General features: G+C 41.2%; 1 protein-coding gene across 1 annotated transcript in view; it reads right to left on the minus strand.

Moving 5' to 3' along the window:
* Positions 1-13,558, minus strand: part of adam12a (ADAM metallopeptidase domain 12a) — a 74,567-nt gene that overhangs the window by 47,926 nt on the left and 13,083 nt on the right. The window contains exon 3 of the mRNA XM_079334187.1: positions 11,195-11,268. Within this exon, the coding sequence (XP_079190313.1) occupies positions 11,195-11,268 (74 nt within the window). The remainder of the gene's footprint in view (positions 1-11,194; positions 11,269-13,558) is intronic.

Below are 13,558 nucleotides of genomic sequence, written 5' to 3' on the forward strand. Positions count from 1 at the left end.
CAAAATCAGCAAATATTTATATGTTGCAGATAGCAATGCAAAAGATGTCACTTTGATTCCTATCTGTGGGTACATTTCAAGCGAGAAGAATAGGGCTGAAATAAAAATTAATTGCATCATTGTGCCTGTTTCTCTTGCGTCATTTTCTGTGTGCATAGTTTGTTATTCTTTTGTATCATTCTGTGGTTGAAGGCCGAGCATTGGAAGGTGGCGCAGAGGAGGGGGGTGAATGCAAAGTCATTTTCAGGCCGGGTCACGCTATTACAACAGCTTTGAGCTTCCGCATTAATTCAAATGGTTTCCAAAGAACTGGCCCAAGGCCCGTGCATCTATATTCATTGCAACCTCATGTTGAACTAATGAGCAACTTGGGAACTTCAAACAATCAAGCCTATCAGTCTTTTCACAAGGTAAATGCATAACAAAAAAAAAACAAAAAAAAGCAGCATTTCAATTAATTAAATCTGTCTGTACTTGAACGCTCTCCTCGCTTCTTTTTTTTTTTTTTTTTTTTACTCCCTGCCCTTCTCCCCTCATCTTGGAAGCCCTCGAGGGAAATCAAACAATTAAGGACGGAATACAAATTCACTCTCCCTCCCTTCATGTCTCTCACCCCTGTGATTGTGTCGAGCAAGAGAGATGTCCTCTCTCCTTCTAGCAAAAGTCTGTCTTTGATGTGATGGGTTTCCTAGAATGTGCATCCTGACTGTGTGTGCTTAAAGGTGCTGACTGACTGAAGGAGATGCTGCAAGAGTCTGAGAGGAGGGAGAACAACAGAGAACTTAATTATTTAAGGGAAAATAAAGAACTAGTGCAACGTGCTCAGAGTCCTCGTGGCGTTTGCTCCAGGTGTGGTCTGTTTTTTCTTTCTTTTTTTTTTCTTTTATCAAATCTGTTTTCTGAAGACAAAAAGGTAACACAAGTTGACGGCTGATTTGAATGCACTATACTGGCCCGTCAATCACGCGCGGTCCAGTGATGCGTCGGAGGGAAATTGCTGCTCTTGTTCAGCTGATGCACACAGGACGAGGAACATTATTGGCTCTCTCCGAGACAATGTTTGTAAACATCACATCACGGCAAAGCAGTGCAGATGGAGCACACAGCTGGGGCTTGTTCATTTTTGACAACGTCCAAGGGACATCGGCATACACAAAAGATGTGTGTGTGTGTGTGTGTGTGTGTTGTTAAGTTGTGTTCAAAACCAAAACACATTTTGTGAAATTATATTGAAATACGAGACCAAGGCCGCAGCTCAGAGAAATCTCAGGGCAAAAGTGCATTTCATCCAACAACAAACATTTTTTTCACTTAACCGTGAATTCAAACCAGCAGTTGTCTTATATTTCGTGAATTTTATATCTAAGCATGAACGTCTGAGTGTTGTTTGAAAGCTTTCTTCTGTCCACTCTGCTGGGAAAATCTACTGAATCATTTAGTGACTTGTTAATTTATTGGCTGATTTCTTTTAAAGAGCCACTCCATTATAACACCATGAGACACTTGAGAGAGCATAATGTTAAAGGAATAGTTCAACACTGGGTAATATGTATATTTGGGAAGTTTTAAAAGAGGTCAAATGAAAGGATAAATTAAACTTTCATGTATTTATGTGAAATGCCGAACTGGAGCAAAGCAGATTTGCACTCACACTCTGCACTCCATACTGGCATGTTTGACCCCCACAGTCCAGTGTGTCAGAGCTCCGCGGCTCCTGCACGAGCAGATTTTCATATCTTTAACATTAAACATTCAAACTGCCGGAATTTGCAACAAATCTCCTTTTTTTTTTTGCTAATTAATGAAAAAGTCGCATGCTCCTTTAAAATTTATGCTGGATTGAGATTGTAAAATGCCTTGAAGCGTGAAAGCATGTGCCGAGGACAAGTCCAATTTTAAAGAGGTAAACTTTGGATTTAATATGTGTTGTGTGCGGGGACTTTTTCTTGGCTGGGTGCAGTGATTTCCTGGAGAGCTCATGATGAAGACCAGACTTCTAACCTTTGCTTAATAGATGCGTGATATACTTCTTGATATTTAACATCAAGAGAGAAAAACTAATGTGTCCTCAAAGTTGGAACTGCTGCTTGTACTTGCTTAACCTTAACGTTAAATCCCCAAATCTGCAGAGATCTAACTCTCAGATTCCCACCAGACAACTGGATCTACTTCTGCTGGCTAAATTAATGGCTTTTTGTTTGTTTTCTGAAGTGCCCATACGTTTTTCTGTCAGCTCGTGGGCCAACAAATAAGACCTCCAGCTGAACCCTCTGAATTTTACAACCAGCCCCTGACCTCTTGGGAAACCCTGTTTATGATTTCAAGGCAAGTGTGTCACGGTCTCAGGGGTCCCTGCACCCTGAAGCAGACCACAGCCTCTTTATCAAACCCCGGCAGCTCCTATTGTTGTTGGCAGCTCAGTCCTGTCCCCTTAGCTGGAGGGATTAGGTGAGGCTGACTGAGCGAGGACGGGGTATAGAGAGGCTAGGAAAAGGAGACCCTGCTGCATCCCTTACCCCCCCGACGCCGAGTTATTAGAAGCTGCTGAGAAAACAAGGGAGGGAGGGAGAAGCGTGAAGGCAGGTAGACAGAAGAGGAGGCCTTCACACTTCATCTGACAAAGACCAAACCCTCAAATCCAGTCCTCACACGTCCTTCCTCTTCCTCTGTCTCACTCCCCGTGTGTCCGTCTCTCAGCACCGTGGGGCCTCGGATGTGTTACTTTAATGACGAGTGGGACGGGGATCCAAAAGCATCTGCTTTTTCTGCATGACATGGAGACGGGGGGAGGTGGGGGGGGGGGATCTGTGCCCTTGGTCCCTGACTTTCTCTGCACCATTTCCTTTTATCAGCAAGCTAAATTTAGTGATGAAAGAGGTATTTGAACTCCTACACAGGTTTCCCATTTAGTCATGTCGAGACTGGATTTTTTTCAAATGAGTAAAAAAAAAAAAGCAGGAAAATAAGAGGTAGCGGAAGGATGTTCAGCAGCAGAGATGCAACCTTTTAGGGCAACAGAGGGAACTGAACTTTTTTTTTTTTTGCTGTGCTAGTCAACGGGAGCGGATGCTGTTTTTGCGTTCAATCCAGCATTCATTTTTCACAAGGACACTGCTCTGCATGTCGAGCAACAGGAGAAGGAGGGGGAGGGGGGGGGGGGGGGGGGAGAGAGAACTCCTACATCAGCTGAAAGAGACGGGGGCTTCCTTGAGTCCAAATCTGACCGTCTGACTGATGACCGCGTGCAGCATCTACGCTCAGTCGTTGACCCCACACGCAGGGAGGGCTGGTCACGGGAAGGTCAGTGGAGTGTGAGAACGAGGAGAACAGGATGGAGGACAAGTAGAGCGAGCGTTCCCTCCCGGCTGACACAGACACACACTGTAACTCAGGCAAATTTGTCCGTCTGTCAGAGCGAGGATGGAAGCCAGAAGTTTGAGCCTGGACTGATTATCTCTAGTCAGCAGCAAAAGAGGTCAGAAACTTTTGGCTGCTTTTGTTTATTCCCTTTGGCACCCCCAGCCTTGAGAAAATGAGATTTCAACAGACCAAAAAAAAAATAAAAAATGATGGAGAAAGTTTGCTTAAATAGGTGAAAGGGAGAGATTGTGAGCCAGAGAGACAGAAAGGCAGACAATCTGATGAAAAGAGCAAACAAAAGGAAGATGAAGGCAATAGGGCATTGGATTAGTGATGCTAAAACTACATTTGGTGGTCCAAAATCCCCAAGAACCTCTCATGAAGTCATCTTTTCACATGCAATTCATATTCAAATGACTCTTTCTGCACTTCTGCTCGTGCTTACTGGCTGTAAACCAATTGTGTATATTCCTTAAAGGCATAGCAGTCAAATATATAAGACAGGGTGTTTGTTTACGCTCTTCTTTAATAGAAGAGTTTCGACTGAACACGAGCCCCTGGAGGGAGCTCGATCATTGTGCTTGCTTATTTCCCCCACGTCTATATATAAAACACAACTATGACATTATTGCAAGCCTTTCAGGAAGACAAAAGGCAGCAGCAATGTAACAGGTTTTTTAAGTCCCCAAGTGTGGTGACTGTGTGTGCATATAATAAGTAAATAATCCAAAGAACAGGGATTGTGTAACGGTGCGTCGATTTGTCTTAATAATTACAAAAAAAAAACCCCATCATGCTTAAAACAAGCAGGAAGAAGGAGGACGCACAGTGAAATGTGATTTGTGCTGATCTGTTTGTGAAGTGGCACTTTTACAATTAATAAGACAAACGGACATAACTGCACTTCAATGAAACGAGCAGTTAAGATAAAACCAGGCGCTTTTAATGAGTCTATGTGTTGTAGCATATTACAATCGATCTGGAAAATGCAGCCGTGTCATAATTAAGCTTAGCAACAACAACAACAACAACATTTGATAGATGGTAATTGCTGTTTATCTTCAAATAGTTTTGAGCTGACTTTGGAACAGAGACTCAAGACAGAATGTCATTGTTTATTTTTAATATGCTCATTCGGCATTCGGCAAAGTTTCAAACAATGGAGCTGAATCAATGACAGAGCTGACAGGGGCGGCTGTGGCTCAGTTGGTTGAGTCGTCGTCTCTCAACTGCAACAGCCACAGCAACATGTCCGATGTGTCCTTGGGCAAAGGACTTAGCAGTGACCCCGAGTTTCTCAGCGTATCAATGTGAGTGTGAATGGGATGAATTACTTTGAGGGTAGATAGCAACCTGCCATCAGTGAGTGAATGGTTGTGAATGGGTAGGGGTGACACATGGTGTAAAAGTGTTTTGAGTCGTCCGAAGACCGGAAAAGTGCTGTACAAGCTCAAGTCCATTTATCAGTCCATTTGCATGGATCACACCTCATGCTAGGGTACCAGTAACGTAGCAATAAGTGCTCTTTAAAGCCGTAGTCCTTCAAGTGGGCGGCCTGGTTTCAAAATCCGGCCTTTGACACTTTTCCTGCATGTCATTCCCCACTCTCTCTCTCTCTCTCTCTCTCTGATTTCTGACTCAACCGTCCTCTTAAATAAAGGTAATAATCGCATTTCAATAATACTTACTAAGTCACTTGACTTATTAAAACTCTATTTTTCCTGTTTTAGACACATTTTCTTTCTATTTAACCCTTAAAACATTTCACCTTCTTATGTCTTGTACGTCTTGTATTTCTCTTAGATTTGATGCTCTTTTGTCTTACTCTTTCTGTACTGTAATGGTGGAGCAAGCTGGCACAAGACTTTCCCTTTGCAATTAACAAAATTCTATCTGTTCTCATCTCATCTTTTTTTTTTAACAGAACTGAAGAGAGGGATGGCGTGTTAGAAATAGAAGAAATGCCGTATGTAGCTTTCTCTGTGTAAGCCGTCTGGAATATGTTAAAATAGTCACACAATGGTGGATCCATGAATAAAGCTTTACAATATGTTCAATGTAATAAAAAGAAATGAAGGTCTGAAAATGAAACACATGGCTTACCCTACTTTCATAATCCCCCATTTCATAACCTGTAATGCAATCTTGTCCAAAAAAAGAAGCATAGGTGAATTTTTCTACCAGTTTACTGACATTTACTGTACTGGTGATGGGTAAGGGTTATTGTTCACTCTTTGAATTCATACTTTAACACCACATTTTGCAAAGCTCCTTACTTTAATAATGAAAGTAACAAGGTAAGGGCTGTGTGGTTTCTGATTCCTCAGAAAGTTTTTTTAATTTGAAATGGATTAACATAAAACTGCTCAATTCCGCCTGTAACAATCTCTGAAAAATGCATCCTCATCTTTGAGCTCTTTGGTTGAAGGTATGTTTTGAGTGATGACTCGTCCTCCGGAGGAAAAACGCTGCTGACAGAAGGTTTTAGTTGGCTGCGTGCTCTGTGGTGAAGGGAGGGCGGCCGAGGAATAGATCTAGCAGCTGGAGTCCTGAGACCCCAGTGGTCCGTCTGGAAAAAGGCTCAGAGCGGAGAGGGGAAGACCCCTATCACTGCACAGAAGGTCTTTTTAACAAGCTATTAGTCAATCTTCATTTTCTTTGGTTTCCTACTTAAACAAACCATCCTTCCCTCTGAAAAGTGTTTTGCTTATCAGGATTTAAATGTTTGACCTTCACTGTGCAGGAAGATGTATGTGCAGAGTTTGTACATTCATCATTTGATGCTGGCTTTGTTTTTAACATTTATCTGCTGCCTTTTACTCTGCACATGCTTTAAATCTGTCTTAAAGATATGATGGAGTTTGTATGATGGGATTTTGCAACATTGAAACTAATTTGGCTACTTGTAGTCAAATATGGAAACTTCCCACGTTTCAAAAGTTTTGGATTATTTTTTGGCCTGTTCGCCTTAATTGATAAGACAGCTGAAGGGAGACTAGATGTAGAGGAGAGAGCCAGGTAGACGTGTTTATAAGGCCGAGGCTAGCAGTCGAAGCTGGCGCCCAATTTTCTCAAATCTTACAAGTCATTCATACTTTTGTGATATAACTACATCGGACAGAAATATTCATTCAATGCAGAGTATTTTGAATGGCTTAAAACATTTCTCAAGGACAATATAACACTCAGTTAAAAAAAGTGTAGCATTGAGGTGGGACATGTCAAGAACTTCAATGTTTTTTTATGCAAAATGAGAATCCTTGGAAAAGTGTCTTACATCAAAAATTGCTGTAACATAAATATTCTCAAAGTGCTGATAAAATGGTATCGCCACAGTTTAAGCATGATGACCAAATGAGGGGACAGGAAAGTTACAGAGAAAGAGTTCAATCAGGACAGGTTGGGTTGTTTTGGGGGTTTTTGAAGTTCGTGTAGAGCTTGTGTTGGGATTGAAGGCTTTTAAAGCTGTGAAAATGCATTCAAAACAAAACTTTAAAGAACACCTTGCATGCATGTCCTACTCCTCTCATCCACAAAAAAAACAAAAAAAAGTGTTGCTGGGCACTTCCTAATTAATAAAGAACATGGAGTAGCAAATCCACATTATTAATTACTGCTCTGAGCTCGAAAATAATTGGAGCTTCTCAGAAGGTAATTCAAAAGAGGACAGCTCCTTCCAAAAAAGAGAAAAAACTCCCTTTTGAAGGAAGTAGTTAAAAGGTGCTGGCGCAGGACTGAGACGCGCCCCTTTCCATGGCTTGTCTTTGAAACTAATGAATCACAGTATATCGTGGTCCTGCAGCCGCAAGGTTGACGAGAAAGGTACAAAGACAAAGTTAACCTCAGCGCATCCTCCTTTTGAAATAAAGGTTTGTGGTTGAGCAGGAATTTCAGAAGCTGGTGTGTGTGAATTCTGCCGATAAAGGAAGTTCATGTTTGCCTCCAGGAAAGTGAAAATTAATGAGCATTCGTACAAGAAAGGTAAATAAGTCCAATATGTGTTCATAAACAGATCTCAGTTCCTACTGGTCATTGTTTACTTCAATGGGCTGCTTTAGCTATCCCGTAACTTTAATGTTCAAACCTGCAAAACATTCATTAAACCAGTTTCTCTCTTTATTCCTTTGAAATTCTTGGCTGAAAGATTTGATGACGGTCTGATAAGTCTCTGACAGTGGATCCAGATGTGTACACTTGGCATCTGATAAGATAATCAGGAGTAAGGCGTTAATTAGATCCCATCTGTAATAACAGGAGCAACTTCAGCTTTAATGAATGGAGATTTCAGATCTCGAGTTTTATCTGCATCTTTGTCTTCCTTAAATCTTTAAAAACGTTTTATCCCTCATGCTGAGCCTTTTTCTCTTGTTCTTACTCCAACTCTACAATTTGGGGATTTTGGGTTCCAGCGCGCATCAAAAGAAATAAAAGTTTTGCTGTAGGATTAATGATAATCATTTGTTTTCAATTAAAATGAGTAAGGTCTTGCAGTGCCTTGCCCTCTGACACTTTGACTCAAACTTTCCGGTTGAGAGACGACCAACTCGACCTGTCAGCTGGCCCGACCCTGGCTTTGAGCACACCGTTACATCACTTTTGAAAAGGTGTGTTCCAGTAGAATACAATTTCTCTGTCAGATTTGGCACTCAATTTGTTTTACAGAAATCCTCATCTCAATAAATACACAAATTGGGTTAAATCTTTAAAAGCCATACTTCGAAATGTAAACCAATCAAATTTCAAAATAGAACCATCACATTCAACTTCGTATTCTATGAAAGAGCGAAAGACAATTACTTTTAATCTTGTTTTAGGAATGGTTTAATGACTTGGAGGAGGATTTGATACACTTCTTTCTCACTCCTGTCTTTACAACAAGAGGTATGATTGGATACATGACTATCCCTAGGTTTGACCTTCCTTAAACAATCTGTGGGTGGCTCCGCATTCGAGGACAAGAATTCTGCAAAGGAGGTCAGAGAGACGTATTTTTTTCCAGAAAGGGTTGGTTATTTGTTCGATGTCTATTTCCTTCGGTTTGTAAAGATCCCCAGGAGAGCCTGTTTCCTGTTCGTTTTTTCAGCTCGACACGAGGATGTCTTCATTGCGTGAAGCAACAGATCACAGGCGAGCAGCAGCAGCCCAGTCTGAGATATGGAGTCAAATAACATCCCTAAAACCCAATACACAAACTGGGACAAACAGTGTCTGGATCCTGTCCAGGCTTAAGTTTTATTGTTCTTCCAAACACCAGCGAGATAGAAAAAGTTTGCAGCCAAGCCTTTGACTCAGGAAGCCTCTGCCTGCTTTGTGTCCAGGGAAAAGGCGAGATTAAATTTGCTTCTTTGTGTCTGTTGGTCTCAGAGCACAGAGATGAAAAGTCTCTATAAGATTGATAGCCAACCCTCAAGGCCCCCTTATGTTTAGGGCCAAACAACATGATGAGCAGGGTGGAACTCCAATGCAGACAATCGAGAACATCCTCCACCCAGTTGACAAGCCCCAGGCCTCCTTTTAGTGATCCTGCAGTCCATTAGAAAGATAAGAACGGGGCCTGAGAGCATGCAGCCTGCTAAGCTAGGGACTCATCTTGCTGCGCCTAGAGGCCACACATTCACAGAGCCACAAAGCGATGATTCAAACAGCTTGGCAAGAAGTGGTTCCATACCCAATAGTCAAAGTTCAACGGCTGTTCCCAACGGTGTAGATGCTCACAAACGTCAGGGTTTCTTTTCTCCAACAGAGCCAAAGGGAGGAAATACACAAATGGCTTCCTTTGTGCAAAACAGTTTGTAAAAACAACTAAAGGAAATGGAAAATAGATTTTTTTCTCTTTCAGAGCAGGACAAACAGCCAGAGCACAGATACCCATGCTGTCCTTTTCATTTGGAAGTGTACAAATGGTTCTGAGTCTTACCTTGAGATGGAAACAAAGGTGCAATTACAGCGAGCACAGGTCTTGTTTTGTAAAGTGAAATGTAGCATTTTCTGCTAACGCTGTATGCTAGAAGCCCACTGTTGCTAGTGAGCATCATATAAACTGTGTTTCAAGAAGTTTGTGATCACTTGTTCATGTACCCAGGCTCTCCCAGTCAAACACTACGTAAGAACACAGCAGTGGTTGGGAAATGTACACTCCTCAATACAATAAAACTAACTGTATTCAGCTGTGCAGATCACATCATTGTTTGCCAGCGATATTTATTCAGAAAAACCTGAGGAAATAAAAAATGATTCTCAGGCTTTCAAATCACTTCATTCTGGAGAACATCCATTCCTCTCGTACTGATGCAGGCTGTGTTTGAACAACTGGATTTCATCAGCCAGTCTGCCAGAAACTTCAGACAAGGACCCTCACTTAATGTCAGCACAGCAGGTTCAGTTCTAATCCGCAGAGCAACTCACTCAACAAGTCACACATCCTCTTAAACATATCCACGTCTTCTTGTCAGACGTGCATGACATAAAGAAGCTTCTATTTGGAGATTTTTGAAGTGGAGTTTTGATCTGTCCCAAAAATGTGTGAGAGTCTCCAGATGAGGAAAATTCAACCCTTGCCAGTTACTTTAGACTTGCTGGAAGTGTTGGGAGTAATTCGGATAGGTTGGTGTTTGGAAAAGCACAGAGGTTTGTTTAGTTAAAGTCTTTCCATCATGCTGGAGCTCATTAAACTCGTCTCTGTTTGTGGACTTTAAGTTGACTTCTATGGGACGACGATGACAGCCACGCTGGATTAGGATCATGTCGGCGATGTATGGGAATGCAGGTTGTGTTTCCATTCAAACCAATCACAGGGGGAAAGTTAAGTTCCCCGTTTCAAAATGAAATGTTTTTACTGTAAAAGAGTGTAATTCCTTACTATAAATGGGCCTGTTGAAAAATGTGACAATCTGCAAGTCAGCTTTGCAAAATCCGCACCTGTGCAGAGCTGGAATGTTATTCGACAGAAAGAGCGAGTGTGATTTCCCATCAAAATATTTTCAAAGTAGGTAAGCCGTAAAATTGTGGTTGCTGGTGTTGAAAGCTTTGTCCCACAGTCTGCAGGTGGAATTTACATATATTACGTCTGGGAAACAAGTGAGATTCATGGTCGAGTCTGACATTAAAAAAAAACCCATCCTCGCTCTCTTTGACTCTCTGTTTGCTTCCTCTCTTTCCCCTTTTCTATCTATCTCACAGACGGCTCTGCTTGTTCCTGGGTGCTCATGTGTGGCAGCAGAGCTGGATGGAAAGCATATTGCGCCATCAATCAAGTCCCATTCTTCTCAGAAACACACTTGAATCGGTCGCTGATTCAGTCAGCGCGTGTGTAAAAATGCAAAGATGACAAATAATTCTGACCAACAGATCCAGAGCTTCGTCTCCGTCAAACTGTAGCGTTATCTGTATCAAATGATGTTCCTCCTCATTGTCAGTTTCCAGGCTGACACTGTGTTGACAGTGTGTTAATATACACAGCGAGGAGTGGGTACTATGTTCAAACAAAGCCCCTTTTCCCCTGTGTTTTGCCGATAGATCAAATGAAAAGATAGAAGGAGAAGAAGGAGGAAGATGTTGGTTTCAATCAGCGTCTGTCTGATGTTTGCAAGACTGACTGTCTTTCAAGTCTTTGATTCTGCACACAAGACCACCAGAGTGCAAATAGCAAAACCATGCCTGCATTGAAATAAAGTGAAACACTTATTCTTTTGCCTTCCCAAGTTTTTAAAATGTGACACACTACTTGGCTACAGCCCCAGATGTAGCCCCTGGGCAGTGCATATGTCGCCCATTTGTAATCTAGAAAGCACTCAGTTCCGGGCTAAGGCCAAGTATGAATTGTAAGAGCACTTACTCGTTTTTCTCCAGAGCCAAGAGCAGCTGTTCACCTTCCGCTTCAATCAGGAGCTTCAATGATGCAGGGTGACTCTGAGAAGACAACAGACAGGAGAGAGGATGAGAAATATTCCCTCTGGTTCTAGGACGAGAGCATTTTGATTGAGAAAAGATTGCTATGTTTTGTTGTTGTTTTAGGCATTAGATCATTTGTAAGACTTCACCTGGCTCAGACTTCAGTCAAATCAGATTTGGATTTTGTGCAAAAAAAAATTCTCAGTTAAAGTCCCCTAGAAATGAAAAATACATGTTCACACTTTTAATCCCGTGTTCTTGTGTTTAAAGTTAATTTATCTGCCATTAGCTTCCAAATGGACTTCAATGAAGCATTAGTCCTATCTGATTTGCTCTTCCTGTAAAATGTTTCCAATGACTCATTCGCCTCCAAGGGGCTTTTACTTATTTTCCCAACAAAAAACAAAATTATCAAATTAACCACAATGTTGTGTCCCACCTTCTATTTTGTGATTTGCTCTATCCAGTTTAAGTTGCAAATATGTAACAGCATTAAGATACTCTCAAAGTTCGGCCAGTTTGACTTTAATATGCACACCAACATATGTTCATTTTTTAAAAACACAAACAGATTTTCAACCCTACATTAAAAAAATCTCCTGTCTGTTGCTTTCTTAGTGTTGCCATTTTTGTATTCCTAAATAATTTAACTTGAGGCAGGCTTTTAATAAGCTAGTCAGCTAGCTTGCAAGCAAAATTGTGTAGCTAAGCTAGCTCCACTGCAAACAGAGAGATGTTTATCTTAAAACTACCTTAGCTGAATGAATTTCTATTTTTAAGTAAGGTTTTACTTTTTGTGAGATCTCTGTGGATAATTTGCTCATGGTAAAAACTGTAAACACGAAAGGATTTCTTACCCCCCAAAACAAGCTAAGCACTGTCAAACAAGCTAGCAGCAGCTTTGCTAGCAGGCCCTCCTGATGTCTTGCGTCAGATTAAGAAATTAAAAATAGCAAGGCAGAATTTTAAAGTGAAATTTCTGCTTTCTCTCAAGAATAGGTAAGCTTGTTTAAAAGAGAAGATAACTTTGTTGATAGCTCAGCTAAAGGCGAACATTCTAAAATGTGTTTTTGTTCTTCAAGCCTGCAGTGCTGTTGCACCTTCATTGCTCTGTGTACAATAACAAAAAAAGAGACAACTCAGGATACTCACAACTGATTATAGGTAATATTCCATGACTATTTTGCGGGGGGAGGGGGGCTCTTCTGCATAATTGCAATTAAACATAATAACGAAAAAGAGGGCGATGTGTGGCCATAAAACAAAAACACATTTCAGCCCTGATGAAAGTGTGACTGCACCACCCACACTGTGTGAAAACATGCAAGATGACTGTTTTCAATAGATGAAGCAGTAAGAAATCCTTATGAGGCGTCTTTGAATCTTAGAACAAGAGAGGAGAGGATTATCTTTATGTTTCTATTCCATTTGACATTAATCCTGTAGAAAGCCTCCAGTTTTTGCACCCCTTGATTTAAAACTGAGTGTCCGTGTTTCTCTCTTACAGTCAGACGAAGTGAGATGAGTCGTACATCTTTTCTGCCAGTCGTGCCGTGCAACAAACGCAGCTGCTCACACACACATTCATCCACATGTCAGCACATAAACCTCCTCTTTTGTGCAGCGCTCCCACTCCAAACAACAAAAACAAAATCTCACATTCTCCATATCACTGAGCAACCACACACACAAACACATTTTGAACACATGCAGTTCAATGTGGGTCAACTATAGAAAAGAGCGCCACTCCGGGTTAAGTCATCCATCACCCCCTGTGGAGAAGAATGTGTAGCGACTCATACGAGGACATGGAAGTAGAACACTTCAGGTTTTAGGCAGTATCATTGCACAAGCCATAAGGGACTATAATTCCTCTTTTTCTTTTGTGTTTTATGCATGCTATGACCTCCTTCACTCCACATAATTTTAATGACAACCATTTATAACCTAATGGTAAATAAAGATAATACACTGCATGTTTTTGCTTGTAACTTTCAGAGTAATAAATTTAAATAAGCCCTTGTTTCACCCACATTATGAGTATTTTTAACTCGAAGGATTTGTTTTGTTTTCTCAGGTAATAATGTCCCAAACAAACCTTGTGGCACCTTCTCTGATTTGTTAGGCCTTAACAAATTAATTCACAAATGAATTGACTCAATAACACCACCTGGGGACACAAGCTGTGTTTTTAAGTCTGTTGGCAGCCATGTGTTTGGTGTTATTATCCCAGACTGTTTAACAAAACCAAACAGAGCCAAGGATGCCAGATTTCAAATATTTAATTAATGTTCAAGTGGGCTGTGTC

Source organism: Symphodus melops (genome assembly GCF_947650265.1).
Source record: "Symphodus melops genome assembly, chromosome: 21".
Classification (NCBI taxonomy): Eukaryota; Metazoa; Chordata; class Actinopteri; order Labriformes; family Labridae; genus Symphodus; species Symphodus melops.